Here is a 27,996-nt window from a genome sequence, read left to right on the forward strand (position 1 = left end):
CCACTCATGAGTGCGTGAGCAGCGGGAAGGGAAAGAAGGGGACCTTGGTGCTTCCATCAGAGCCAGTGCCCAGGGAGCGCCTGGGTTCCTGCCATACCCCTGGGGGTCATCTTAGGGCAGTGGGAGGCCCATAAGGGTTGGGGGCATTTGGTCAGCAGCCTCAGACACGCTGGCTGGTCAGGGCAGCCTGCTGTGTGCATGTACCTGGGTTCCTTGAGGTCAAGACCAGACGGAAAGGCTTTTTGTTCTAGCCTTGGGAGGAGTGCAGTGGGGTCTGTGTAAGTGGTGAGGTGGCCATCCTGGTGGTCAGAGTGCTCAAGATACCCAAGGAGATGAGATGCAGACAGCAGGAATGGGTTGCAGCCTCCAAGGTGGCTAACACAGAAGCCTGTAGGTTGAGGAACTGCACCGGGGGTTTGGGGACACAACCAGGATGGTAGTTCTAAGGGACCTGCCTGCAGATCCTCACCTCTCATATTCCCCCTCCCCGACCTTCCTGCACCGGAGGACTGCACTTTGTCCATTTTGCCAACTAGAAAGGCAAGGCTGGAACCTTGTCCTAGAGCCTTGCCCTGGAGTGTGAGAAGGTCCTGGGCTCCCAGCAGAAACAGAGGGACAGGATTGGGAAAGGTGTTGGCTTCCCCTGCAAACTCTTCCTAAGACTCCGGGGCTTTGGGTCTCAGCCCTCCTGCAAATTGGCTCTGTGACCTTGGGCAGGACCCTTCGCCTCACTGAGCCTGTTTCCTTACCTGTCAGCCTGGAACAGAACACCTGCCTTCTGGGTGTGCATGGGGATGAATTGTCTCTGTGCTGGCACTCACTTTGTGAATATTGCATAGATGTGTGCATTTCAGGCAGTGGAGCTGCTGCTCAACTTGGAACACACCTGGGGACCCCAGGGGCTTGGGGTGGGTGCAGCCCACACAAGGAAACTCGACCTTGCAGATGGCAGGTTCAGCAGGCACCAAGGAACCTCATTTTGTTTTTGACGTTTTTATTGGGGTCTAATGTACACAACGTGTAACCACCTTAAGTTACAGCTGGATTAAAATTGATTTATGTGGCCGGGTGCGTTGGCTCACGCTTGTAATCCCAGCACTTTGGGAGTCCGCGGTGGGCGGATCATCTCACGTCAGGAGTTTGAGAACAGCCCAGTCAACACGGTGAAACCCCATCTCTACTAAAAAATACAAAAATTAGCCGGGCGTGGTGGCGGGTGCCTGTAATCTCAGCTACTCGGGAGGCTGAGCCAGGAGAATGGCTTGAACCCGGGAGGCGGACGTTGCAGTGAGCCGAGATCGAGCCACTCACTACACTACAGCACTCCAGCCTGGGTGACAAGAGGGAAACTAACGTCTCAAAAAAAAAAAAAAAAAAAAAAAACCAAAAAAACAACAACCCCCCCCCCACTTGATTTATGTGTAAACCCGAGTCGTCATCACCCAAAACAAGATGCAAAACGCGTCCACGGGCTGAACCTTTCAAGATACAGAAAAAGGGCCAGGGGTGGCCCTCTCCCGGAATCTCAGGCTGGGAACCTGGTATCTAGTTCCTGCCCCTCACTGGGCAGATGGGGAAACCGGGGCTTGGGGCGAGAAGGTCCCCAGGCAGAGCTGGGAGCACCCCTAACTCTTCGCCAGCTCTGGGGACTTGGCGCCCTCTCCAGCAACAGCGAACTTGGGCGCCCGCGCCCCAGCAAGTCAGGGGTGGGGGAGATGGTGACACTGAGGGCGCGGCAGAGCGCGGCTCCTCCCCGGGCGGGGCCGACCTGCCCGCGCGCACCGACGCCCCGCCCCCCGCCCCGCGCGCGCGCTCCCGCCAGGCTAATTAGGCGCGCGGTTTGTTTACAAACACGGGCTCCCGGCAAGTGCGCGCCGCCCCGCCCGTGCGCGGCCGGGGTTCGAGGGTGGCTCCCGCGGGCCTCGGGGTGCCCGGACGGGGGCTGCGGTGCTGGCTGCGTGCCCGCTTCTTCCATGCCGTCCTGGGGCACCGGAAAATCCGCCGCCAGGCGCTGTCCCCGACACGGGGTGGGGAGAGCCGTGCGGGCCCGGGCAGGGAACGGCCCACGGGGTGCCAGCCTTGTTGCCCTGCCGGGCGGGCGCCGAGCCCCGCCCCCGCGCGCCCCCCGGGCCAGGCCCGCTCTCGGCCGGGTCGGCGGGGCGGGCGGGGGCGCGCGGGGCGGGGCGCGGCGCCGGCAGGGCCGGGACATGTAGTCCGCGCGCCCGCGGCCTCCCCTGGGCGGCCCCGGCGCGGGCCCGGCCGCGGACTACGACTCCCGCCAGGCGCCGCGGCGCAGCGCATGAGCCCTGCTAGGCTCCGGCGCGTCTATTATGCTGCCGGGGCCGGCGAGCCAAAGAGGAGCCGGCCGCGCGGGCCGGGAGGGGACGGCCGCCGGAGCCGCGAGGCCAAGTACGCCTTTCTCTTGCTTCCTTGCGCGCGCGGGGCGGCGGGAGGCGCGGGCGGCGGCGGGCCGGGCTGGGCCGGGGAGCGCGGCCCCGAGCGCCCCGCGCAGTCCGCCGGCGCGTCCGGGTGAACCGGGCGCCCGGGGCCGCCGCCGCCGCCGCCGCCTTTGTGCGCGGCCACGATGCAACAAAGCGCGGCGGCCGCCCGGGGTCGCGGCGGCGGTAGCGGCGGCGGTGGCGCGGGCTCCGCTCCCCTCCCCGCTCCCGCTTGGCCGCCTCCGTCCCGGACTCGGGGCGTCGCTGCGGCCGGGGCGCGCAGCCCGGAGTTGGCGCGGCCCGCGCGCCCCGCGCCAGCCCGGCCTCCGCGCGCCCTCCCTCACGGAAGGGATTTTTTTCCCCCTTTCCTCCGCCCGCCATCTTTCGAAGGGGGAACCCAGGGAGGACGCGGAGGGGGAAGGTGCGCGCGGCGGCCCCGGCCTGCGGTCGTGCGCTCCGCGGGGCCACTTTCCCCGCGCCTGTCCCGCCGGCCTCGCTCCCGAGCCGTTGCTGGGGACCGTCGCCGCGCGCCGCGGCCGGGGCGGGGGGCAAGGCCGGGCTCGGCCCTGGGCTCTGCGCGGCCTCCTCCCAGAGTTACGCGCCCAGAGCTGACTTTGAGCCCCCCTGAGTTGCCGGATTATTGCACCCAAACCAGGGGGAGACCCAGTTCCCGTTTTGAAATCAGCCTGAAAATCGCTTAATCCGGGCGAGGGCGAGTTGGAGCGGGAGGGACGGGGGTGCTTCCCCTCCTTCCCACTTTTGGGGGGCGCCGGAGTGACAACGTGATACAAGCCCATCCGGGGAGAAATGCGCACCCCGAACCGTGTACACCCACATGGCCCTGGTGGCCTCTCTGTGAATAAAGCTGGGGCGTGCGGGAAGTCTTATTCCACCGGTTGCTCGTTCGGGGGCAGGGCCGGGATGGGGGCTTCGCGCGGCCTCCTTTCCCTGGAGGGCGAGAACTCGGCCCGCCGAGACCCACCGGGGGCAGGGACCCGGCGTCCATCGTGTGGGTTCCTCCGTTCGACCCAATCCTTGAGTGGTTGCGATCCTTAATTTTGGTTGAAAGCTTTCTGCTCAGAAATAGATACTGGGATTTCTCCCCTTTACATTAAACTTGGTCATTGTCTGCAAAAGTTAACCAGGAGGGGAGACTGTAGTTCATTGGTGGGCAGAGTAATTGGGCTGGAACTGCAAGAGGCGGCTTCGTGTGTCCCGTCCTCCCCCGCCCTACCCTGTGAGAAGGAACAGAAGAGGAAAAGAGTTTTCTTTTTACCCTGCTCTTTTGTAGGCTTTTCCCCTTACTCTTTTCTTTAAAATGGAGGTTTTTTTTTTTCCTGGGTCCCTGTAGTAGCCCTGGGGAGATCCTGGAATCTATGCAAAGTTGTATGGCATTTTTCTGGGGAAAGTAGTTTGTTACTGGCTTCCAACGGGGTCTAAGGAAGGTCTGAACCCCTGCAAGGGGCTGGCCTCGGGGGTTAGGGAGCCCTCCCTCCGGGTTCTTCCCTGGCAGCCCTGATGCAGCCTCTCATTTGCAAATAAAGGTCTGTGTTTGCCGTTTTCTCTGTTGAGGCCTTGTTGGGTGCTGGTGGTTACTGATCATGAAAGATAAGGCACACGCTGTAACAGGACGGGCTGCAGGCGAGCGAGGGGCATTTCTTTCTGACCTTCCCGGTAGCCTCAGAGGCCCAGTGCCTCAGCGGGGCACCGGGTGCCTGGAAAGACTGTGGGAGCAGCTCCAGCCTGAGCCCTGCCGTTGGGACATCCGGGGAGGAGGGATTTCAAAAGCTTTCTCCGAGTGGGCAGTCACTCCATTTTTATTTTTGTTTTGTTTTTAGAAAGTAGAGTAATTACTTTCCTTTGACAACAGCTCGCGCCTGCTTCGGAAGTGAGTGAGCTTTGAATGAAGGACGGGACTTGCAAACACTGCCTGCCCTACTCTCCGAAGTAGTCATACCCAGAAAGTGAAAGTGGGGGTGTGCAGAGCGAAGCAGCCAGGCCTGCTGCAGCCGGTGCTACCTTCCTCTGCCCTCTTCCTCCAGGCTCTGGAGATGCCAGCCGCGGGAGCCCTGTGCACCAGGCGGCAGTGATGGCTTTGTGCGATTCCTGGTGCCACCAGGAAGTGCCACCACTTTCCCTGAGGCATGGTGGCTCAGGGTTTCCCAAGTGGGGTGACTGGCACAAAACCAACAGCTATGCCCAGTTGTCGATGGGAAGAGCCATGTTTTGCTGTGGATACACACGGTACCGGGGCGGGGTATGGGGAACCGGGGCCTACCCTTCCCAGCGTTGCTGCCTGGGAGGTGGGGGCATGCCTGAAGTCGTGCTGCGGGTCTCTTGGTTTTCAAAGCAGTTAACGCAGTTGGTCAGAGGATCCTCCTCTTGCTTCCTTGACCGGTCGTCGAAGTATAACTGACCTGACGGGGTTCCTGTCCTAGGCAGGTTCCTTTTTTTTTTTTTTTTTTTTTTTTCCCTTGAGATGGAGTCTCGCATTGTTGCCCAGGCTGGAGTGCAGTGGCGCGATCTCAGCCCACTGTAACCTCCACCTCCCGGGTTCTAGCAATTCTCCTGCTTCAGCCTCCCAAGTAGCTGGGATTACAGGCGTCCGCCACCACGCCCAACTAATTTTTTGTATTTTTAGTAGAGACGGGGTTTCACTGTGTTGGACAGGCTGGTCTCGAACTCCTCACCTCGTGATCCACCTGCCTTGGCCTCCCAAAGTGCTGGGGTTACAGGCATGAGCCACCGTGCCTAGCTGGCAGGTCCCTTATATCACGAAGCCAGTATCTGGTTGAAGCTAGAAGGTAACTGGATGAATCAAGGTAGAATGCAAGGCTTCTTGCCGTAAAAGGTTTTGGAACTTACGGGTCTGCCTTGGGCCTTCCCGACCCCTGTGTCTCCGCCCCCTTGTCGGAGCAGAAGAGATGCACAAGTAGCAAAGCATGATGGGGTGCCAGGTGCATTTGGGTCAGCGTTTGCCAAGAATGGCCTTGCTCCTGTGTTTTTGTTGGTACTGCCACCTTGTAGAGGTGCCCAGCTGGTGGCGGAGCATAGGGCTTTCTTTGCCTAGTCTTCCTGTGAAATCATGGGCACAGACATCATGGGCCCCTGTGCCCGGGCCTCCCTGCTCTGGTTCCTGGGCTCCTGCCATCTGAGAGGCTTGAGGGCTTGCTTATTTGTTTGTTTGTATTTTTAGTAGAGATGGCGTTTCACCATGTCGGCCAGGCTGGTCTCAAACTCCTGGCCGTGAGTGACCCACCCACCCGTCTCTTCCTCCTGAAGTGCTGGGATTACAAGCGTGAGCCACCATGCTCGGCCAAGATGCTTGAGAGCTCATTTATTTATTTACTTATTTTGAGACAGAGTATCACTCTGTTGCCCAGGCTGGTGTGTAATGGTGTGATTTCCCTTCACTGCAACCTCCACCTCCTGGGTTCAAGCAATTCTCCCTGGCTCAGCCTGCCAAGTAGCTGGGATTACAGGTGCCCGCCACCACACCTGGCTATTTTTTTTTTTTTTTTAAATAAAGATGGGGTTTTGCCATGTTGGCCGGGCTGGTCTTGAACTCCTGACCTCAGGTGATCCACCCATCTCAGCCTCCCAAAGTGCTGAGATTACAGGTGTGAGCCACCATGCCTGACCGAGAGCTCTTTTAAAGAGAAAGTGTCACTTTGGGCCATTCACCTGTTGGTGGTTTAAATTGTAAGTCTTCTGGCCACTCCTGATTGAGCTCGCAGTGGAGACAGGACCTGTGCGTGTGGCTGGAGGCTCGGACCCTGTCGTGTCCGTGCTGTTGGCTGTGTGCGTCTCACACCAGTCTGTGGCTGTTCCCTGAGAGTCAGTTCACAGGCTGCCTCCTCACAGGGCCTTCGGAGCCTGGTGTTGGGAAGATGGGGCGTGGAACATGCCCCCGCCCCCCTCCTTGCCGCAGGCCCCCAAGGTACTGAGTTCGTCAGAAGTTAACCCGGTATTGTGGGAGACAACTTTTCCAGCCACTTGGGAAAAGTGTCCCGCTGAGGGTGCAGTGATGTTCAGGAGTCGCCGGCTGGATCTTTCTGAGTGTGGCTTGATAACCAGCTGCAGCATTTTGCAAAGCACCCAGTGGACTCGGTTGTGATCTGCAGAGGCGGCTGCTGGTCAGGCCTGGAGTCTGGGGCAGAGGGAGTGCCCTCAGTGCACCTGTGAGGACCTGGGACTAAGAGTCGGTACCTGGGAGCTGTGGGACTCTGGGGCGGGACGGCCTTAGCCTCCGTGTGAGCACTGACCGAGATGAGGCACAGATGCATCTGTGCGAGGTGCCCGGCCCCTGCAGGAGTGCTGAGTGTTGTAGCTATAACCTGTCATGTGGCAGAAGGAAGAATCTACTATAAGCGGCTGAGAGGATGCCCTCCCTGTGCGATGCGTCCCTGGAGCCTTGGCCTGACAATCCCACAAGGAGCAAAATGTGCAAAGGGGCAGCTGTGTGAGCCTGCGGGTCCAGGGTGCCACCCGCCCTCATCTGCCCACACCACAGGACAGAGCCCTGGGTATGCTGACCAGGCCCTCGCTGGTGCCAGGGGCTGGGTAGGAGGCAAGGGTCAAGAACGGTGGCTCCGTGGGCTGTGGACTCACAGACAGATGTGCTGCATGCCCAGCTTTGCTCTTAGCTCTGCCTCCGGTCTGTCCCGGCAACAGGCCTGGGGGCGTCCTGCAGTCCTCGGCATTTGTGGTTGGGGGTGAGCAGAGAACATAGACGAAATAACCAAGGGGATGGTCTGAGAGCTGCGGCCCTGCTGGCCCCTTGTCCTGGCTCGGCATGGCTGAGTGGGACAGCAGTGAGGCCAGGCATGTCTCCTGGGGCCGGGGTGTTTTGTGAGTTTGGTTCTTGTCAGGCCGGCTGAGAGGAGATGGAGCAGACAGTTGGATGCTAGGTGGGCCTGCTGCAGCTTTGTTTTAGGAAGTGCGGAGCACCAGGGCCTGACCCTGAGGCTGTGTCCCTCTAAGAGCACGGTGTCTCCTTCCCTCTAAAGGGCCAGGTGCTGTCCTCACTCACTGCCCCTCTGAAGAGAGTCCCCTGCCTGAGTCGTGGCTCTCCTGCCCTTCCCAGACCTGTGGGAGACCCTGACTGCGTGGCGGTGGCCTGGGGTTGGGAGGGCCCGACCAGTGTCTGTGGGGCCAACTTCCTCGTTCCCAGCGTGTGCGGAGGGTCGGGCCTCCTCACGCGCCTCATGAGGGTCCCACGGGGGTAGAGCGTCCTTTGAGTCCTCTCTATTCGAGGAGTGGGTAGAGAGGCGGGTGGGGACGGAGCTTGGAAGAGGTGATGGGTTGTGGCCAGAAGGCTGTGGGGGCGTCATGGCAGGAAGGGAAACCTTCAGAGAGGCCGCTCACCCAGGGCCGTGGGGCCATGGAGAAGCACAGGCCCTGGGTTCAGAAAGCAGGAGGCATATGAGGTCTTAGGTCTAGAAGGCACTGGTGGGTGCAGAGTCGGGAGAACTGTGGGGTGCAGGGGACAGTCACGGGAGAGGCAGTGCTGGCAGCTGCACCTGCCCAGCGTGTCTGGGGCCATGCCCCAGGACAGCCCCACCAGTCCGCTGAAGCGCCCCGGGACAGGGCTGGGCCTGTAGAGCCGGGCCCTCCAGGCGGCCAGGCAGCTGCAGGAGAGCAGGTGCGCTGTGCATGGGGGGCTCACGGCACTGGGCAGATCCCCCTGGGGAGTAGGCGCCAGGGCTGGCCATGCCTGCTTGGGTGGGGCCCACGATGCCCAGCTGCCCTCCCCAGGGCTCCTCCAGGGCTACGGGGGGCCCCCAACCCCCGACTTCTCCCCTGGCTCCATAGAAGGAAGCAGTTGGCTCTGTCTGTCACTGAAGGCAGCCCTGCCCTGACAGATCCAGTTTCCCGAGTCCTGGAGGGTGGCCGCTGGTCACCACGTGGGCCGAGGAGGCCCCTCTGGCCGCCTGGGGACAGGTGCTAGGTTGGCCGGGTTAGATGGGGCTGTGGGGGCAGCAGGCTGGGATCCCTTCTCACAGACTCAGCTCCCTCCTGCCACAGCCGATCACAGCACTGCTCCCAGCATTATCCCGAGAATTCTGGGGCTGTGGGGTGTTGGCGGTGAGTCTGGCATGGATGTCCAGCTTTGTTCAAGCTGGCTCTGGCCTTCTCTGCCTGGGCGACGTTGTGCCCCTTCACCTCTGAGCGTCCCTTCCACTTATGGAAGATGGGGCTCATCTGACCCCCACTGACGCAGGACAGAGTCCAGGAGATGGGCTGGAGTGCCCCAGTGGGGGCCATCCAGTCAGGGACACAGGTACAGAGGCCCAGAGCTATGGAAATTCCAGGGCTGGAGACCCATGGGGAATGGGGAGCCCCTGGGAAAGGCCTCCCCTCGCTTCCTCCAGCACCCCCACCCTTGGTTCCAGTGCTCCTGTCTCCCACCCTTTAGCTGGCAGGTCTGGTTGAGCCCCTGCAGAGCTGTGTAGCCCTGCCCCTCCCTGCCACCGCTCCTCCAGACCCATGCTATAGCCAGAATGGCCTTGGTAAGCTGTCCTCCCAACCCTGCCTGTTTGCTGAAAGCTGGGACTCCCCATCCCTGGACCCCAAATAAGGACTTTTTGCTCTGGGGCCAGGCCAGGCTGGAGATGCCCCCATGGTCCAGCCGCTGCCCCTTGGCTGGTTTGCCCCAGGGTGTGGCGTTGGAGGCAGCACCCCTCTGTCCTCCCTCTGTGGAGTGCCTGAAGGCTGGGCTGCTGTGCTGGCCAGGCGACATGCCTGCTCCTGCCCCTCTGGGTCCCTGCTCCCCAAGAGGGCCATGGAATGGCAGGAGGGGTCAGGGAGACTGCTACTGGCTTTTCTGGGTGTTTTCTTTGGTGGCAACTGGACAGATTCCCATTCCCTCCCCGTTTGTCCACAGCCCTGAAACAGCCCTGGACTCAGCATCTTTTCTGATGAATTCTGGGCTGGGCCAGCCTAAAGGGGGCTGAATTTCTGCTTTTCATTCAGGTCCTCCTGTGCCCTATGGAGAGGAAGGCAGAGTCCAGGGACCTTGGGAAGGGTTCAGTGGGCCACCCACAGCTTCAGGGCCAGAGGTGGGCCTGCCTGGGGCCACACAGCAAGGGTGAGGATAGGTAGGATTCGGGCCACCTCACCAACATTCCTTCCGTGTCCAGCACAGAGCCTCTCCTGGATAGGGCATGAGTGGGACCCAGGAAGGGGGCTAGTCAGTGTTAGGGGAGCCTGGCCACTGCCCTCTCCCCGCTGGCTACTTTGGAAATCTCCATGGCATTCCAGATCGTGTGTGTGTGTGTGTGTGTGTGTGTGTGTGTGTGTGTGTGTCAGGGTCTTGCTCTGACATCCAGGCTGGAGTGCAGCAGTGCGATCACAGCTGACTGTATCCTCAAACTCCCAGGCTCAAGTGATCCTCCCACCTCAGCCTCCTGAATAGCTGGGATTCTAGGTGCACCACCAGGCCTGGCTAATTTTTTTAAATTTTCGTAGAATCAGGGTCTTACTATGTTGCCCAGGCTGGTCTCGAACTCCTGGTTTCAGGGGATTCTCCTGCCCCTCCCAAGGTGCTGGGGTCACAGGCCTGAGCCACTGCGCATGGCCTGGGTCCTTCTTGAGGATTTCACCAGACCCACTCACTGCTGGGTTTTCGCTTGGCGTTCGAGGACTTTTGTGGTTTGTCTGAGTTTCCTCTCTGGGCAGTTTCGGATCCTCTTGTGTCTAAGGCAGGCTGCCTGCTCACTCCGACTTTTACCCGACTGGCAAGGGTGGCCTCTGCCTCTGTCTCTGCTGGGCCTGGCAGGCAGTGCCTGTGGGCTCTCTAGCATGGGCTTTGTGGGCAGCTGAGTGGGAGACCCGGGGAGGTGGACCCCAGGGAGGGTCTCGGAGCCTCCGCCTCCTCCTCTGGGAGACAGAGCTCCATCCCTGTCCTGCAGTGCCCAGGGGAGAGCAGCAGTGGTACATCTGGCTCCCCAGGCCTGTCCCCCAAGGACCCACCGCTTCCCTGCCATGGTCCCAGGGATGGAGTGCGTTTGCTGAGGACGAGGCTGCTGCTGCTGCGACAGGCTGCTAATGGCCAGGCTGCCTTCCTGAGGGGGCCTTGCCCGCACAGCAAAGAGCCCCCTGGAGCGAGGTGGCTGCCAGCAGGCTGTGTGGGAGCCCCTTCACCACTGGAGGGCTGAGTGGTGAAATGAGTTCTTCCTGCACTGTACATGCTCACAGACCCTTCAGGTTCACATTTCAGCAGACAGGCTTCCAGCCCCTCCAGTGTCCAGGGTCCCTATGGTGTGGAGCCCCCCTGTTCCCCAAGAAAAGGAGCAAGGGTTTACCCCCAGGAGACCACACCCCCTTCTGCTGCACATTCCCGCAGGGCAGCTGCGAGGGGTGAAGGAGGGATTGCGGCACGAAGGTTTTGTGTGTCTCGTGTCTAGACTTTAAGGCACTGGGGTCTCTGGCACCGCTGCCTTCCTCCAGCCCAAGTCACTCCACCTGAGTCCATCTGCCCCACTTCCTCACAGGAGTCCCCTCGGCTTATTCCCCATCGCATGAAGGTGGAGAATGGGTGCAAGGCAGAACCCTGGACCCCACAGTTGCCGTGAGGACGCAGGATGCAGAGTGTGTGTTGAGGAACGGGGTGCTGGGGGCCCGGGGAGAAGGGAGGTGCACCCTCTTCCCTCTGAGCAGCTTCCGCGGGCGGGGGCAGCTCTGGGCTGGCCCGTTTCTTCCAGACCCCACTCATTTTCACCCCCCACATTATCATGAAGCAGATTCCAGACACATTTCATTCATAGAACTTTCAGTCCAAATCTCTGAAAGACGAGGACTTTTGAAAGATTGTAACCACAACGCCACCGTACCCCCAGTACTAACTCTGGTTCCGGAAATACAGTCAGTGTTGATTCAGTGCCCCTTGGCTCCTCCAGCAGGCGCTGCCAGCACACCGGCCCAAGGCACAGCCTCCAGTGCCCAGCTTTGCTCCAGATCCAGTGCCACTGCCCCACCAGCTGTGGGGCCCAGGCCACCCCTTCCTGGACTATAAAATGGAGCCCTCTTCGGCCAGCCGCCCACCCTCCCTCTTGGTGACACAGTGGGCTGAGCGAGGGGATACTGGGTTTTTTCTTTTGCAGCAAAATCTGGCCCCCCTTTACAGCTGATACAAGGCTGTCTGTAGTTTGAACCTTTGTGTATCTCTGCAGAATACCGGGTTTGATTTGGGATGTCATCTCAGACCCTGGGGTAGGGGTGTGTGTAGGAGAGACACCTCTACCCCCCGGGAAAAGGCTTCCCTTGCTGGTTTGGCTTTCTGAAATCCAAAAAGTTGACAGTCACTACAGGAGTAGAGGCAGGTGACACAGAGTGGTCAGGCTCTGGCCTGGGGGGGACAGGGATGTAACGGGCTGGTCCCTGGTGTCCAGACGTGATCCTTCTGTTTACTTTGTTTCTGGGAGCTGGGAGAAGTGAAGGCCATGTTTGTTTTGGGCAGACGTGTTCTGAATGTCCAACACTGCCAGCCACACTCCCAATGTTACCTCTGTTCGTCCACGTGGCACCCTGGAGTGATGCAAGGTCCTCCTCCCTTTGCTGCGGCCCCAGGGGACTTGGGATCTAGGGGCACCTCCTTTTCTCCCCAGCCAAGGGGGCCCATGGTCACACCCAGTTCTAGCCACTGGCTAGGACGTCCCGGCCCCCAGAATGTCCTTGCATGAGTGAAGCTGTGGCCTGCGGGAGGCATGACTCTCATGCCTGCGCATGGGCTGTGGTGGGAAGCACTCGGTAGACGACGGCCTTGCTAAGCTCTCAGCACAAACCATCTCTTCACAGCGAGGTCAGCTGGGGGTGGAGAGCCGGGCTGTGAATCCTGGTGTGCCAACACCGCGGGCGCTCCATGCCTCCCTCTCGCAGGGCCTCTGTGTCTGGTGTGTGGACCCCGTGGGGGCCCCTTACCGCCTTTCTGCATGGCCTCCGTGTCTGGTGTGTGGACCCCGTGGGGGCTCCTTACCGCCTTTCTGCGTGGCCTCCGTGTCTGGTGTGTGGACCCCGTGGGGGCCCCTTACCGCCTTTCTGCGTGGCCTCTGTGTCTGGTGTGTGGACCCCGTGGGGGCCCCTTACCGCCTTTCTGCGTGGCCTCTGTGTCTGGTGTGTGGACCCCGTGGGGGCCCCTTACCGCCTTTCTGCGTGGCCTCTGTGTCTGGTGTGTGGACCCCGTGGGGGCCCTGCAATCAGCCCTTTCGGAGTCTCCACTGGACCTTGGGTTCTGGAGGGGCCTTGTGGCTGGCGGCTGGCCCTGCCCTGGGCTGCCTTTGTGTCCTTGCTGGCCGTTGAGAGTGGGGGAAGCAGGAGCGCCTCGTTCTTTAACTTCCCAGGGTCCTCTTGCTGTGTGGCCGCCTGCAGGTTGAGGAGCCTGGGACAGGAAGCCCAGGGTCTTGATCCTAGGCTGTGCCTCCACTGCCGACTGCTGAGTGCTTTGTGTCCCAAAGCCTCTGCGCTCAGGTGGCATTCCGGAGGTGGAGGAGGAAGGGGCCTCAGCTTAGTCGTCTGTACATGTGCGCAATTATTCTGACCTTGCAGGTTTGTTGTGGGGATTGCGGGGTCTCGGCATCGGTGAGCTGAAGGGCTCGTGGCCCTGGCCGACCACCTGTGCTGTTTGTGGTGTTTCTCCACTGTCTGCTCCCACCTCACCTCACCTCACCTCACCTCACCTGGCAGAGGAGCCACCGACGTCTGGGCCAGAGGGCTGAGGTGGGGTGAACATGGTGTGAAAGCACCACACTCTGCAACAGGGTGGCTGTCCTGCTTGTGCACCCTCTGGGGCACTCGCAGGCTGGGGTAGGGTGACCCCACCACCGTCCTTCTCTTGTTGGAACCTCCACGTCGATTTGGACCGTAGTCCGTCACTGATTTTCAGCTGGCCTGGCCAGTGTCTGTTTCATTGTAATTTCTTTGTGGAAGCCTCAGTTGTCTTTCCCATCTCGGGATGTGGCCCCGAGCTCCCTGCACAGACGTGGAAGGTGCATGGGCTCTGGTCGGGAAGCTGTTTGCCTCATCTCATTTCCGTCGCCCTAGGGGAGGTCTTTCGAGTTGGTCTGCAGGTTGCCCTGGTTCTTTCCAGTGTCTGTGTGGGGCTCTCTTGCACAGACGCCTTCTGGTTTCTTCAGCTTCTCTGTCTGGACAGTTGAGACACTGAGGGTGGCAGAGCCAGGCCCTGGCTGTGGCTCTAGCCTGTCCACCCACTGCGCTTGGAGGGAAGGTGTCTGCGGACGGGACCAGCCCTCGGCCCCAGAGGGGATGACATGGTGTGAATGTGCTGTGGACGGGGACCTGAGGTACTGAGCCCGTCTCAGCCCTCCCTCCCCACTGGGACTCTGGGAACTGCACATTCTCCCACAGGGAGGGGTCACCCCGGGCTCTCACCTGACTGTCGCCTCCTGGTCTCCTCCTGCCCGGCGTGGTCCTTGCCAGGTGGTGGGTCCCAGTACCTGGTAGCGGAGGGGGCTTGAGGGGGATGCCACCCGTTTGCCCTCTGGCTGCCCTCCCTCCCTGCCCCTCCCACTGGCTGGTGCCAGGCTGCCTGGGGGCTCCGCTTCTATGCCAAGGGCTTCTGGGGGAGGCAGGGCCACTTATCATGGCATCGTGTTGTCCTCGAGTTTTTGCAAAATCTGAGTGTGTGGGGTGTAGGTGTCTCAGAGGGCAGGGTTTGTGTTCCAGGAGAGGAGAGGTGAGATCACCATGCCTCGCCACCGAGGGTGGGGCAGTCGCCTGCCCGTGTGTGCCAGGGGCTTTTTACACTGCAGCCCTCAGCCTTCCAGGTCTTGTTGGGGTTGGTGTGTTTCTGCCAGGTAGCGGAGCTGGAGGCAAACTGCACCCTCAGGGCCTGTAGTGACCACTGGCATTCAGTGAGCGCATGCTGCCACCAGGTGCAGCCCCAGAGCTTTAACCGCATTGGCCAGGATTTCCCTGGCAGCAGCAAGAGGGCTTCTGGGCTGGGCATTGGGCGGCTCTGCCGTGGCTCGTGGGCTGGTGCCAAGCAGAGCCTGGGGCGCCCCTCCTTCTGCCTTGCTCAAGCTCACAGTCCATGGCTGGGCGGGGCTGCCCTCCCCACCCAGGACGAGGCATGCACTCCGGTGTCCACGGCTGGAGCTGGGCTCCTGCTCAGTCTCCGGTTTGGAACAGTGGTCGGGTGGTTGGAAGTGGGTGGCTTAGAGGGCCTGATCTGGCCAGGCGTGGGGTCCCAACGGCAGCATAAGCAGGCCCCCATGTTGAGCTGTGACCATCCATCCTCATGCTTGGAGGAAGCTGGCCTGCAGCCTGGGAGCCTTCCTTTGTGCCCTGACCACCCCCACATCCCCAAAGGTCAGTTTCAGCCCCATTTCCTGGCTCCTGGGCCTGTGCAGCAGCAGTGGGTACTGGGAATGTCCCCACCTGACCGACACCTGGGAGCCGACATCTGGGCCCTGGGAGGTGCAGCAGTGGATACTGGGAATGTCCCCACCTGACCGACACCTGGGAGCCGACATCTGGGCCCTGGGAGGCGGCAGCAGCACAGCCTGGGCCTTCTGTCAGGGTGCTGCCCGGCAGTCTCAGCGGAGCTGCGTGTGGTGCTTGGTTCCCATAACTGGCGTGAGCTCTCTCTGTGCCTGACTCCTCCACCCTCAGGAGCCTCGTGGGGAAGTGGAAGGACCAGGTTGTGTGGCTGGCCCCAGCGTCTGTGCTGCCTGGGGGCCCAGCAGAAAGGGTGTTCTGGGAGCTACCTGGAGGCCTTGGAAGGGCAGGAGCCTGCTGCTGTCCAGGCCTTGAGGGAGGGCCGCAAGTCACAGGAGACAGGACACAGGTCTCAGGACTCGGTCACCCTGGGTCACCCCAGGCCCCACCAACCAGGGTGGGGCAGGACTCGCTTTCACTCTGAGTCACGTGGAGCCCCTGGGAGGTTTTGAGCAGACCGGTGACTTGATCCGACTTGGTTTTAACAGGATCACCCTGCGGTGCGGGCTAGGTGGTCCTTGCGGGACAGAGCAGGGAGCCCTGCTGGGAGGGCTTCATGGAAATCCTAGCAAGTGGTGGTGGCGAGGGGCAGTGCTGCCACGCTTTGGCCTGGGGCTGCCCTCCCCACCAGGGTTGCAGCCTGGGGCTGTGAGCACCGGGTCGGTGAGATGGAGAGGCATGGAGGTACCCGCTCACCTCAGGAGGGCATAGAAGAGGGTGGGTGTGAGGGGCTTCCCTGGATGAGACGCTGGCACAGGTGGGCGCCCCTGGAGATGAGGCATGTTCTCTCGTGCTGGCATGCTTGGTGGGTGAGCTGTGTTGTGTGTAGTTTGAAGCCCTTTCCACTCTGGGGTGGGGTGGGAGGAAGTGAGGTTGCCATGCAGGGTGCTGACAACATTGAGCATCCAGCTTGGGGAGGGGGTCCTGGTTTGCAGCATTTGCCCATGGCTGTGGTGTAACTGCCCACCGAGGCAGATTTCAGGGGACCAACCAGATGTCACCCAGCTCACAAACTTCCCCTAGTCTTGACTGTCTGCCCCGAGCATCTACAAGTGGCCGGTTCTGGGGCCGGAGCCGGCTCCTCCCACGGCAGAGCTGCTGCCTGTGCTCCGAGGGGAGCCTCCAGCCGTGACCTGTCTAACTGTCAGTTACACGACTGCAGGAAAGGCCCAAATGGCAGCAAGGTACGAGGCTGAAGTTGAAGTCCCAGGCGCTGGGTTAGAGCTCCTCAAGTCTGCCCCACACCTTTACAGGTAGACACGGGGCCACGCCGCAGGGCCCTGGCCATGGTTGGAGGCCTGCATGCGTTCACTGTGCGGCGTTCCTATGGGTGCTCTCAACTGTCCGTGCCCTCCTGGGACACGCAGGGTGGCGGTGGCCTTCTCCTGCCAGCCCTGCCTGTGGCTAGCCAGTCAGGGCCAGGGAAGCCCCAGCATCTCGCGTGTGCAGAGCTCCCCGTGGTCAGCTGGGGGGTGGAGGTCGGCAGGGTCTGAGCCGCCGCTCCCGCCTCTCTGATTGGCCGAGAGCCAGGCCGGGTCACAACCACGCCGCCATCACAAACCTGGGCTCGTTCTCCTGGTTACGGTAGAACCTCACTGCTTGGCCTCACTCAAGGGCACCACCTCCCCGCACCGTGTTTGGGTCTGCAAACGTCCGTGTTGTGCCGGCCCCACTTCCCCTGGCTGTGTTGGGCCCACACCGTGGCTGTCCACGCATGGGTCACTCTTCAGTACATTGTCGTGGCCAAGCTGTCAGAGCCCAGTAGCAACGAGTCGACCCCACGAGTGGGTGGTTGGTGGGCAGAAGGCTGCCAGTGGCTGAGTCCCTTGGCACACCTGCCTCCCAGTGTGTTCCCCAAGCCCCCACCTGGGAGCAAGTGGCATGTGCCTGAGCTCCCTCCACCGCCCAGGCCTTCCCTCCCGTGCCTGAGAGCAGTGGTTGGAGAGTCGTTCTGAGCTGGTGGCGCTTCGCCTGAGCAGCTTTCCCAACAGCCTCTCACCTGGGTGGCTGGGCAATGGGGGTGAGTGAGTGGAGCAGGCCCTGCTGGGGCCTGACAGGTGCCCTCAGGAGCCCGCCGAGGCTGGGAGAGGTGGGGGTCCCCGGGGTGACTGGCCTTCCTCTCTGTTGTGCTTCCTCCTCTGCAGCTGTCGCCTGGTTGGGCCCGGAAATGGGACGTCGCGCCTTCTCAGGGAGCGTAGAAGCAGCCAGGGCCTCTCCAAGCCGCTGCTGTGACAGAAAGTGAGTGAGCTGCCAGAGGATGTCCACCACCACGACAGTCGCCCCCGCGGGGATCCCGGCGACCCCGGGCCCTGTGAACCCACCCCCCCCGGAGGTCTCCAACCCCAGCAAGCCCGGCCGCAAGACCAACCAGCTGCAGTACATGCAGAATGTGGTGGTGAAGACGCTCTGGAAACACCAGTTCGCCTGGCCCTTCTACCAGCCCGTGGATGCAATCAAATTGAACCTACCGGTGCGTAGCTGCTGCCTCCCCAAGAGCCACGTTCTGCTGCTGCCGTCCTCTGTCCCCCTCCTGCTGCCCCCATCCTGGAAAGACTGCCTCTGGCCTTGGGAATTTGCTGCGAAGCTGGGGACAGCCTGTGCCTCAGGAAGTCCACAGCACAGAGGCGCACAGGGGCCACATGGGCGTGGGAGAGTGGAGGGCGGCTGCCCAGGTGCAGGAAACAGGGAGAAGCCACGCGCGTCCGGGAGGAAAGCGGGCGGACGGTGATGGGGCTTAGGAGTCGAGGCTCACTGGGGCCTTCTTCTGCCTCACTGGCTCCTGCAGGATGGCCCATCTGCCAGCTTGGTGAGCCCACTTGGAGTTAGAGGCCGAGTGTATGTTGAGGCCTGCTTTCCAGGGGATGGTGCCCTCATCTGCATGCTCATTTTTGACCTGGGCCCAAATAGACAAACCCTGAGCATTGCAGAGGAATCCCTGAGCTGGCACTTGGTGGCCTGGGCTCTGGGCTCTGCTGGGCCCTGGTCACCTGCAGGTTTGGTCCCTGGAAGGTTTGGCCCCATCTCCAGTATGTAGACCTGTTCTGGGGTCTGCCCTAACTCCGTGGGCTCCTCTCTGCACATGCTTGGGGTCTGGAGAGAGGTTGGGCAGGAGTTTGGAGCTGGCCAAGTACCCACGTCACCATAGCCCACTGCCTTCAGAGACCAGAAAGTGCCTCTGGGCCAGCCCCAGTCCTCAGTCCACTTGGGAAGGCCGGGCTGTGTCCACTTGGGAATTGTGAAAATAATTATGTAGAATCTTCTGGTAATGCCTCTGAAAATCTCTTTCCTAGGATTATCATAAAATAATAAAAAACCCAATGGATATGGGGACTATTAAGAAGAGACTAGAAAATAATTATTATTGGAGTGCAAGCGAATGTATGCAGGACTTCAACACCATGTTTACAAATTGTTACATTTATAACAAGGTAAGAAGATGCGGGCCTAGCATGCCGCTTGCAGTAAGGATTGGGGCGCTGTGCAACGCAGTGGGCCTGGGCGCTTTGCAGCAGCTCTTGGGCAGGCCCAAAGCGCTTCACCTGGCTGGGTGCCATGGCTCACACCTGTAATCCCAGCACTTTGGGAGGCCGAGGTCGGCGGATCACTTGAGCTCAGGAGTTCAAGACCAGCCTGTGCAACATGGTGAAACCCCGTCTCTACTAAAAATACAGAAAAATTAGCCAGGTGTGGTGGCAGGCACCTGTAATCCCAGCTACTTGCAAGGCTAAGGCAGGAGAATCACTTAAACCCGGGAGGTGGAGGTTGCAGTGAGCCAAGATCATGCCACTGCACTCCAGCCTGGGTGACAGAGCAAGACTCCATCTCAAAAAACAACAAAAACAAAAACATATATATATATATACACACACACACACATATATATATTCATTTTGTTCTCTCCTGCGCTGCCAAATCTGTTAACAAATTTTAAATATTTTTTTGAGCTACAACTAATAATGTCCTTTGCAAGCACACAGCTCCTTTCCTGACATGTGACCTGGACTCTCTGTGTCTTCAGCCCACAGATGACATAGTGCTAATGGCCCAAGCTTTAGAGAAAATTTTTCTACAAAAAGTGGCCCAGATGCCCCAAGAGGAAGTTGAATTATTACCCCCTGCTCCAAAGGGCAAAGGTCGGAAGCCGGCTGCGGGAGCCCAGAGCGCAGGTAAAGGGAGCCGGGGCAGGTGAGGGGCTGGGCCTCTCTGCAGAGGCCCATGGGTGGATGGGCTGGGACACGAGTCCTTTAGCCATCTGAGCTGTTTCCCATCTGTCGTGACGAGCTCGTGGGTGCCGGGTCTTGGATGAGTGTGGCCTGTGGGTGATGTTGGAGGGGCAGCTGGCCCGGGGATACGGAAGACATTAACGCCATAGCTGGCTGCCTTTGAGCCCACGCTGGGGAGGAGCTCATGGTCTAGGAGGATCACCTGTCCCTGCTCTCCACCTCCCAAATCCTGCTCCCCCTTCCAGCTCCAGCCCTGAGGTCACTTCTTCCATGATGCGTGGGGCCTGTGCCCCTCCTGGGGCTTTGTCTCTTTAGCACTCATTTGATTCTCTGTGACCTGAGAGTCACTATCACCTGCCTGGCTCCCTGGTCAAGTAAGACCGCGTCTTGCTGTCAGGGATCATGGTGGTGATTAGTGTCGTGAGCCCCGGGATCCCACCTGGCCTGGGAACCCGGCATGCAGGCGTGTCTGGATGGAGAGGCTGACTGAGCGGGATGGCCAGTGCCACGGGCCGTCCCGTGTTGCAGATGGGAGAAGCTGGGGGCTTAAGTACGGCCACATCGTTGGTCACTCAGCTTGTTACTTAGGGAACCGAGTTCAGTACCAGCTTTCCATGACTCCAGGGTGGCCCTTGACTGCCAGGCCATGGGACTGCCTTGGCTTCCTCGTTCCACCTCCTATGGTCTGTGGTGGGGGGCCTCCACTTCATGCGGGGAGCCCTCAGCCAAGATGAGCCAGACCAACCCTGCCCCCAAGATGCAGGATGGGGGGCATCTCAGCATGGAGGGTTCTTCTGGCCGGCGGTCTTGGCAGCACAGAGCTGGTACCCGTGTTTTGGCTGGAGGGGTGGCACTGGAAGCTTCTGGAAATACTAGTGGATCCTGGTGTGTTGAACATCCCTTCCTTGTCTTGAAGGTACACAGCAAGTGGCGGCCGTGTCCTCTGTCTCCCCAGCGACCCCCTTTCAGAGCGTGCCCCCCACCGTCTCCCAGACGCCCGTCATCGCTGCCACCCCTGTACCAACCATCACTGCAAACGTCACGTCGGTCCCAGTCCCCCCAGCTGCCGCCCCACCTCCTCCTGCCACACCCATCGTCCCCGTGGTCCCTCCTACACCGCCTGTCGTCAAGGTGAGCACCCTGAGTCCGGATGGGTGGGGCACCAGAGCCCAGCCAGGGTTCCTGAGGTCAGGGCAGGAGCAGCAGGCGGGGGGCCCCCACCTTTCCCTGAGTGCTGGCTCTTGGGAGTGTTTTTCTCTGCGCCCTGGGAGCTCAGGCCGTTGTTACTGACACAGATGAGGAGACCTAGGCCTGGGGAGCTGAAGGTCACACAGCTGGTAAGGGAGGGCCTGGCTGAACTTGAACCCCAGCTTCTCTGGCCAGAAGCCCTGGCCAAAGGCTTGGTCAAGGTGGGGAAGTTGTGGGAGAGAAGCCAGGGTGGGAGGGGTCCCGGTCCTCCCCTGCTCACACTCAGGAGAGTGGTGCCAGCTGTACCTACCTGGGTGCGTTGTGAGGTGCCAGCACCCAAGCTGGCCCCGCCTGTGGGCTCCACATGGGAGCATGGGGACCTGCCTGTCCTGCTCCCCACTTGGCTGGGAGCTTTTCACAGTGGGCCCTGTTGGTCTTGGCAGGGAGTGGGTGCTCCCTGCAAGATTTGGGGCTAGCGAGGCCTGGTGAGTCTCCTGCTTTGGGCAGGGCCCGTGCCAGGCACTTATGTGTATTATCTTCTTCGATTTGATCCTCACAGCAACCCTCTGGGGCAGACAGTATTTCCCCCATCTTACAGATGAGGAAGCGGGCGCTCAGAGGGGTTAAATGGCTCGCCCAAGGTAAAACGCCACCTCCGTTGCTTCCCCTCCCCATGGCCTTCACTGCCTGCACTTATGGGTGGCCCCTGGCCAAGCCGCCTCCCCCAGCGGGGGCTGTTTCTGGAGCATGTCCCATTTGCCACGGCCAGACGAGTCTGTCCCTGCTCCTATCCGCCCTGTGCGGCACGCGCCTGGCGCTTGGCAGCCCGTGGGTGCCTGTCAAGTGTTTGTGGATAGCCGGCTCCGGCCCCTGCCAGTCTGAGGGCAGCGGCTTGGCTGGGCAGTGACTGTGGGTGGCTCTTTAGATGGCAGGTGCCGTGGGCTGGGAGCCGTGGCTCCCGCTGGCTCCTCTCCCGCTGGGCTAAGATTAGAAGCTGGCTGAGCTGGTCTCAGGGTGCACACTGAGCCCTGGCCCTGGAACGCTGAGGTGGTGCCCATGGGTGCTGGGTGCTGAGGCCCTTGCAGGCTGCCCAGAGAGACCTGCACACCCCCACGAGGCCTGGACGTTAAACATGCGCGTCTGCCTGGTGCCTGGCTCCGTCCCCAGGACACAGCCACAGAAGGTTCTGTGGGTCATCTCCCTCCTCTCCTTGCTTGAAATAGCCTTCGGTGGCTCCCACTGCTGCTGGGATGGAGTCCAGACTTGCCCACTCACTCCCTGAGGTCCCTTGTTCCCAGAGCTGCTGTGGCTGCTTCATGCCTCCTGGTTGGGCTGCCCCTTGCCCTGTGTCCGGAATGCTCTCCTGCCTCCCTCTTGTCCCGCAAAACTTGTGTTTGTCCGCGGAGCCCCCGCTCTCAGGCCCTTGTCTGGAACTTTCCTGCTGGTCTCTAAAAGCAGGGAGTTCCTCCCAGGTCTCTGCAGCACCGAGGTCCCCGGGTCCTGGCCTGGGTGCTTGTTAGGCGTCTGGCGAATTGCATGCAGCACCTCACACGGCTTGGGGTGTGAGGTGCGAGCCCACCCGGGACCCCTGAGCCCTCGGGGCTAAGGGAGAGAGGTGTCTCCCCTCGCCCAGGTGAGGGCGGGTTTCAGAGTTGATCCTGAGGGAGAGTCCCAGCCTCACCACTGCCAGCTGTGTGACCTTGGGCCAGTGACATGGCCCCTGAGCCTTGGTGTCCTCTCCTGTGGGGCCGTGCATGTGGCCGCTTAGCCCAGCGCCAGGCAGGCAGACAGTGCCCCAGAAACGCGGCTGCAGCGACATGCGTCTTCGGGGCCCCTGGTTTCCGGGGTTCACTGGTTATTTCACTGTCGCAGAAAAAGGGCGTGAAGCGGAAAGCAGACACAACCACTCCCACGACGTCGGCCATCACTGCCAGCCGGAGTGAGTCGCCCCCGCCGTTGTCAGACCCCAAGCAGGCCAAAGTGGTGGCCCGGCGGGAGAGTGGTGGCCGCCCCATCAAGCCTCCCAAGAAGGACCTGGAGGACGGCGAGGTGCCCCAGCACGCAGGCAAGAAGGGCAAGCTGTCGGAGCACCTGCGCTACTGCGACAGCATCCTCAGGGAGATGCTATCCAAGAAGCACGCGGCCTACGCCTGGCCCTTCTACAAGCCAGTGGACGCCGAGGCCCTGGAGCTGCACGACTACCACGACATCATCAAGCACCCGATGGACCTCAGCACCGTGAAAGTACGTGGCCGCGCGGCAGGCCCTGCTCTGCCCATGTCCTGCGGCTCTGCCGTGGGTGCTGATGTCTTGTGCCGGCTGAGTGGGGGCTCTCGGGGAGCAGGGTCTCGCTTGCCGGAGAAGCGCACCCTCCGGGCTGGCCCCCGCAGCGCCGGCTGTGGCTGGCAAGGCTCAGTGAGGAAGGCGTGCTCTGCCTGTGGGTCCCGGGGTCTGTGGCTCTGTTGTTGTTTATTCCTATCGAACCCGTTTAGTGATTTCATTGATTTCATTCCTACCTCCCATTCTGTATCATCAGGTCAGAGGGTCCCTAGAGCTGGGCCACTCTCACAGTTGGCAGAGTTTTAAAGCTGCACTTTGCTTCCCTCAAGCCCTGGATACAGGCGCCTCACAGCAGACAGGAGTGAGGCGGCCAGTGGGGATGGCCTGGCTTCTGTCCCCTAAGTGCCTCCAAGCCCCCACCCCCTCACGAGACGGAAGCGGGACCTGGGTGGGTGGCAGAGCTGAGACCAAGAGCCTGGCCTCCCCCATGCCAGTCTTCTCAAGGCGGCAGCCTCTGCCTGGGCTCTTGTGTGCCTCACAGCAGGTCAGAGTGAGTCTGGTCCCTATGGGGGGTGGTGGTGGGTGCGGCATTTGAGCTGCACCGCCCCAAGCCAGGGTGAGCTCCACTGGGTCTTCCCTGAGCACCTTTCCAGACTCCTGGCTGGCACCTGCCCTCCCTCTGGGAGAGCTCCAAGCCAGCTCCCGGGGACGTGCAGGCAGTTGGCAGAGGTGTGGCCTGCCTCCTCCGCCAACTGCCGTGCGGCCCTGGGAAGAGCTGCTGGCAGCCCTGTTGGGCAGTTGTTTTCATCCTGGGAAGCCAGTCGCGGTCATTCTGCCTACCTGAGGCAGGATCTGCTGATGAAACCCTTTTCTTCCTTGATTGACTGGATCTCGGGCAGGACAGACCTGGCTGGCCCAGGCCCCAGAGCCCGGTGCACAGTCAGGTGAAAGTGACGAGCGGGGCCGCCTGGCTCCACTGCTGTGGGTGGGGAAGCTGAGGGCCGGAGCCACGCAGCCCAGAAGCTGCCAGGAGCCTCGGCTGCAGCCTCCAGGGCTGGGGTTTGTGTGTCTCTACCATAGCACAGTTAACAGGAATTTCTGGAACATCATGGGGGGTTCCAGTGTTTGGGCTGGACTCAAGCTCAGCTTAATTCCATTTTGGTCAAAGGGTCTGATTTGCCCTTGAAACCATAATAAAGAAGCTCTAGAAAAACAATTCACTTTAAAGTCATGATCTGCTTTGTTCGGAGCTTCCCACCTCTGTCTGTCCTGGCATGGGGAGAAGCCAGGTGCAGTGGCAGCACTTGCTGCCCGCGACTGTGGCCCGGACGCTGCGGAAAAGGGGCAGTGAATCAGGGAGAGAGGCCTCAGGACCTCTAGATTATACAGATGGAGCTTTTGGGGATGGTTTGTCCCGGCACATGCTAAAACGGAAAACAAGCTTTTCCCCCAACATCAGAGGCTTCCAGGTCCCACTGTGCCCCCGGGTTCTTTCTGCCAGTCCTTCCTTCTGGATGGGTCTCATGTCTGAGTGCATAGGGTACGGGCCCTGAGTTGGGGGCGCCCTCTGTGGGTTAGGACCCGGCCCCTCCATCTCACTGGCACCTGGACAAATGCAGCCTGGACCCCACAGAGCGGTCGGGGTAGATTCGCCTTGCCCTTGCGTGTGTCGTCCCTCGAGGTCCCCGACAAGGTGCCTCTCCTTGAAGCCATCCCAGGATGGGAAACTCACTCCCTCGGGCACAGCGTGACCTCTTTTTGCCCCAACTAGTGTGTTCCCAGTGGCCACCTTGAAGCGTCCCTCGACGATCTTGCCTCTGGCCACTCCCTGGCAGAGCCACCTGCACCTCCCAGCTCTGAGGACTGACTGTGTGCCCCTCCTTACCCCTGCTGCCTGGCACTGTCTGCCCAGGCCTTGGCCTCAGTTCTCTGCTTGCCAGAGCCAGGTGGGACCTGCGGTGGGTTTTGCTGTAGGGTCTCTGTGTGGCCGAGTAAACGTGGGTGGGTGTCAGCCGACACGCCCCCGTTGCCTTCACCCCTGTGGGGTTCAGGAGCTGCCACTGGACACAGCGTGGAGTCCCTTAGGTCCAGCTAGGCCCCTGGGATACCAGGGTGCTTCTGTAAGACACAAGCTGGCTAACAGCTACTGGCTTCCTCGAGGGAAAAAAATGACATTTCCTTGTGTAGACTGAGCAGGCCCCCTGTTGTTGGTGGAGTCTGATTTTGCTGCAGCCTCACGCCCCCTGGGGCTGCTGACGGCCTGGCAGCGTGTGAAGATTTACCCGCTTTGTGTGAAGGGAAGCTCTGGACAAGGAAGGGGCCAAGGGACGCCCACGGGAACCTGGGATTTCTTGTTGAGTGCATTTTTCTTCCAATCAGGAGATCTGTCTCGAGTCCCAGACCCTCCCTGCCAAGCCATCAAGTCACCCTCTCATGTCCTCACTTTGGGTTTCCTCGTACGAGGTCCCGGAGAGCTGGGGTGTCCTGCTGGCCAGGCCAGTAGGCACTGCCCTGGAGCTGGCAGTGGCTCCTGAGGCTCCAGAGTTCATCTCGTGGGGTGTGGCAGAGAGTCCTGACGCCACGGCCCACGCTCACTGGCCCCTGTCACTGTGTGTTGCAGAGGAAGATGGATGGCCGAGAGTACCCAGACGCACAGGGCTTTGCTGCTGATGTCCGGCTGATGTTCTCGAATTGCTACAAATACAATCCCCCAGACCACGAGGTTGTGGCCATGGCCCGGAAGCTCCAGGTAACCCGAGGCTGGGCACGGGTGGGGCTGCTCAGCTCAGTGCCGTGGGCATCCTGGCCTCAGTGTTGGGTAAGCGCCCAGGTGAATGTCCAGCCGAGGAAGGCCTCAGAGAGCCTCATTCCCTCAACACGTTTTTCCCGAGTGCCAACCAGGTCCCTGCCAGGCTCTGAGCTGGGTTCCAGGAGCTGCCACTGGGGCAGGGCAGCCAGCGAGCTGGTGGGACCACTGGGGCTCTGTGGGGGTGTCGCAGTAGTGAATCTTTCCCTTCAGGGACTGGTGCGTGTACCAGGTGGGACGGCAGATGCTCTTTCTCTTGTGGCTTCCCTGACTGTAGTTTCCAGCAAGTCTTCTGTGGCAAGGAGAGGCTTGGACACTAGCCTGTCAGTGCAGCCGGTGGATGAATTAGGTGACAGTGGCTTGTGTAGCATTTTGCTTTTCTGACAACAGAAGTAAAAGGCGGATTGGAGAAAATGCAGGCAGCAGTGAGATGTCTTCAGGGAAAACAGGAGTGTCTTGGTCTAGCTCTCAGCGCAGGGACTTTGTGAACATGCACAAACCTCACAGAGATATTTGTGTGTGTGTGTGGACGTGTGTGCGTGTGTGTGCTCCTGCCTGCGTGTGCATTTTTCTGCCAAAGTCCAGGTCCCGCACACATATTTTGGTGTGGGTGGATGTGCCACAATCTATTCTTACCTTCTCTAATTGTGATCGCAGGTGGTTTGCTTTTATAAATAACAGCACCACTGTTATAAATGTTATTTAATCAAAGGAGTTGATTTTTGGAGGAAAGGGGAGAATTATGGGTACGTGTTCTCTTCCAGCATGCTTTTCCTTTTTACGGGACCCAGAATGTCGTGTTAAGATGTTCTCAGTCCTTGCATAGACTGTTTTGAAATCCCCGAGCAGCCCATGGTATTATTGTGGATGACACAGGACCCATAAAAGGGGCAGAGAGAGAAACTCGTTCCCCCTGTGGGTCCTGCTGCCTTTCCCACCCTCTCGCGCACAGGGCCTGCCCAAGGTCCTCTCCCAGGCACTGCTGCCATTGCCACCCTCTCTGTGCACTGGGTCCTGTGGGGGATGATGGCAGGGTGGTCCTGCAGGTCCCATTACATCCAGAGGAAGCCGTCAGAACGCTGGTTTTATACTGAGACCTCGCTTACTGTGTCTTGAACCCAAAAGACCTTGCAAAGCCCAGTCCTCTGGAGCCTGGTAAATACTGAGTTGAGTTTAACGAGGGAGCTGAGCATAGAGGACGGAAACCCAGGCTTGCAGACCAAGCAGGGAAGCTGGCAGCTCTGCCTCTGCTCCTGAAACAGGTGCTGTTGGATAGACATGGTGCTCACTCCTGTAATTCCAGCACTTTGGGAGGCGGAGGTGGGAGGATCACTTGAGGCCAAGAGTTTGAGACGAGCTGTCTCTACAACAGATTTTAAAAACGAGCCAGGTGTGGTGGTGTGTCCCTGTAGTACCAGCTATTCAGGAAAGCGAGATGGGAGGATCACCTGAGCCCAGGCGTTGGAGACTGCAGTGAGCTGTGGTTGCACAGCACTCCAGCCTGGGCAACAGAGGAGACCCTGAGGCTGATGGATTTCCATGACTGAGCACTATTTAGCAATTGTGCAATTTTATCAGTTGAGCTGTGGGGTTAGAGCCCAACAGCAAAACGACCTGACCTGCATGGCCTTCAAGGCTGTCGGCCGAGCGGGGGCCTGGACCGCTGCTCTGTGGGTTGGGTTGCCTCTGGGGACATCTCCTGAGAGGAGAGCCTGGGATATGAGAGCCTGGGGTGGGCTTCTCCAGAGCTGGGTCCAGCCTGAACAGTAGAGGCGTGTCACGTGAGCAGACGGTGTGGATTCAGGTTTCTGAGATTGGCAAAAAGAAATCTCCCCTCATTTCCACATCACTGTGCCTCCCTGTCTTCAGTGAGCCTGGGCTGCCCCAGGGAGGGGGATGTTTGCTGAGAGGGGTGACTGAGGGCCTAGGACCTGGTCCAAAGGCTTTCCAAAGTCAATTTTGATAGGAAGTCTGGGTGTGGTGGCCTACCCCTGTAATCTCAGCACTTTGGAGGCCAGGGTGGGAGGATCACTTGAGCTCAGGGGTTCAAGACCAGCCTGGGCAACAGAGCAGGACCCTGTCCCTACAAAAAATAAAGTAGGCCGGGCGTGGTGGCTCACATCTATAATCCCAGCACTTTAGGAGGCCAAGGCAGGCAGATCACGAGGTCAGGAGTTCAAGAACAGCCTGGCCAACATGGTGAAACTTCGGCTCTACTAAAAATACAAAAAGTTAGCCGGGAGTAGTGGCGCATGCCTGTGATCCCAGCTACTCAGGAGGCTGAGGCAGGAGAATCACTTGAAATCAGGATGTGGAGGATGCAGTGAGCTGAGATCATGCCATTGCACTCCAGCCTGGGCAAAAGAGCAAGACTCTGTCTTGAGAGAAAAAGAAAATTAGTAAAAGTAAAACTTAAAAATGTGTGTGTGTGTGTGTGTGTGTGTGTGTATATATTTGTGTGTATATATATGTGTGTGTGTATATATGTGTGTATATATGTGTATATATGTGTGTATATGTGTATGTGTGTGTGTGTGTATATATGTGTGTGTGTGTGTGTGTGTGTGTGTATATATATATATATATATATATATATTTGAGGCAG

At 60.0% G+C, this 27,996-nt stretch overlaps 1 protein-coding gene and 1 long non-coding RNA gene across 5 annotated transcripts in view; one reads left to right on the forward strand and one right to left on the reverse strand.

The window, feature by feature from the left end:
- Positions 1-2,236: 2,236 nt before the first annotated feature.
- Positions 2,237-27,996, forward strand: part of BRD3 (bromodomain containing 3) — a 37,991-nt gene continuing 12,231 nt past the window's right edge. For 2 of the 4 annotated variants that reach the window (XM_016962034.4, XM_054658487.2), the window contains exons 1-7: positions 16,472-16,914; positions 17,039-17,364; positions 18,185-18,322; positions 18,913-19,060; positions 20,034-20,248; positions 22,178-22,549; positions 25,206-25,334. In XM_016962034.4, coding sequence (XP_016817523.1) covers positions 17,152-17,364; positions 18,185-18,322; positions 18,913-19,060; positions 20,034-20,248; positions 22,178-22,549; positions 25,206-25,334 — 1,215 coding nt within the window. In that variant the 5' untranslated portion in view covers positions 16,472-16,914; positions 17,039-17,151. Of the gene's footprint in view, positions 2,410-16,471; positions 16,915-17,038; positions 17,365-18,184; positions 18,323-18,912; positions 19,061-20,033; positions 20,249-22,177; positions 22,550-25,205; positions 25,335-27,996 lie in introns of those variants that run through there. The other 2 variants (XM_024345967.2, XM_024345968.3) reach the window with 2 other exon arrangements.
- Positions 11,184-16,411, reverse strand: LOC129135985 (uncharacterized). The gene is made up of 4 exons (XR_010148551.1): positions 15,591-16,411; positions 13,827-13,891; positions 12,580-13,579; positions 11,184-12,245 (listed from the first exon to the last, which is right to left on the reverse strand). It is a non-coding gene; the product is annotated as an uncharacterized LOC129135985 (long non-coding RNA).

Source organism: Pan troglodytes, chromosome 11, assembly GCF_028858775.2.
Source record: "Pan troglodytes isolate AG18354 chromosome 11, NHGRI_mPanTro3-v2.0_pri, whole genome shotgun sequence".
NCBI classification, from domain to species: Eukaryota; Metazoa; Chordata; class Mammalia; order Primates; family Hominidae; genus Pan; species Pan troglodytes.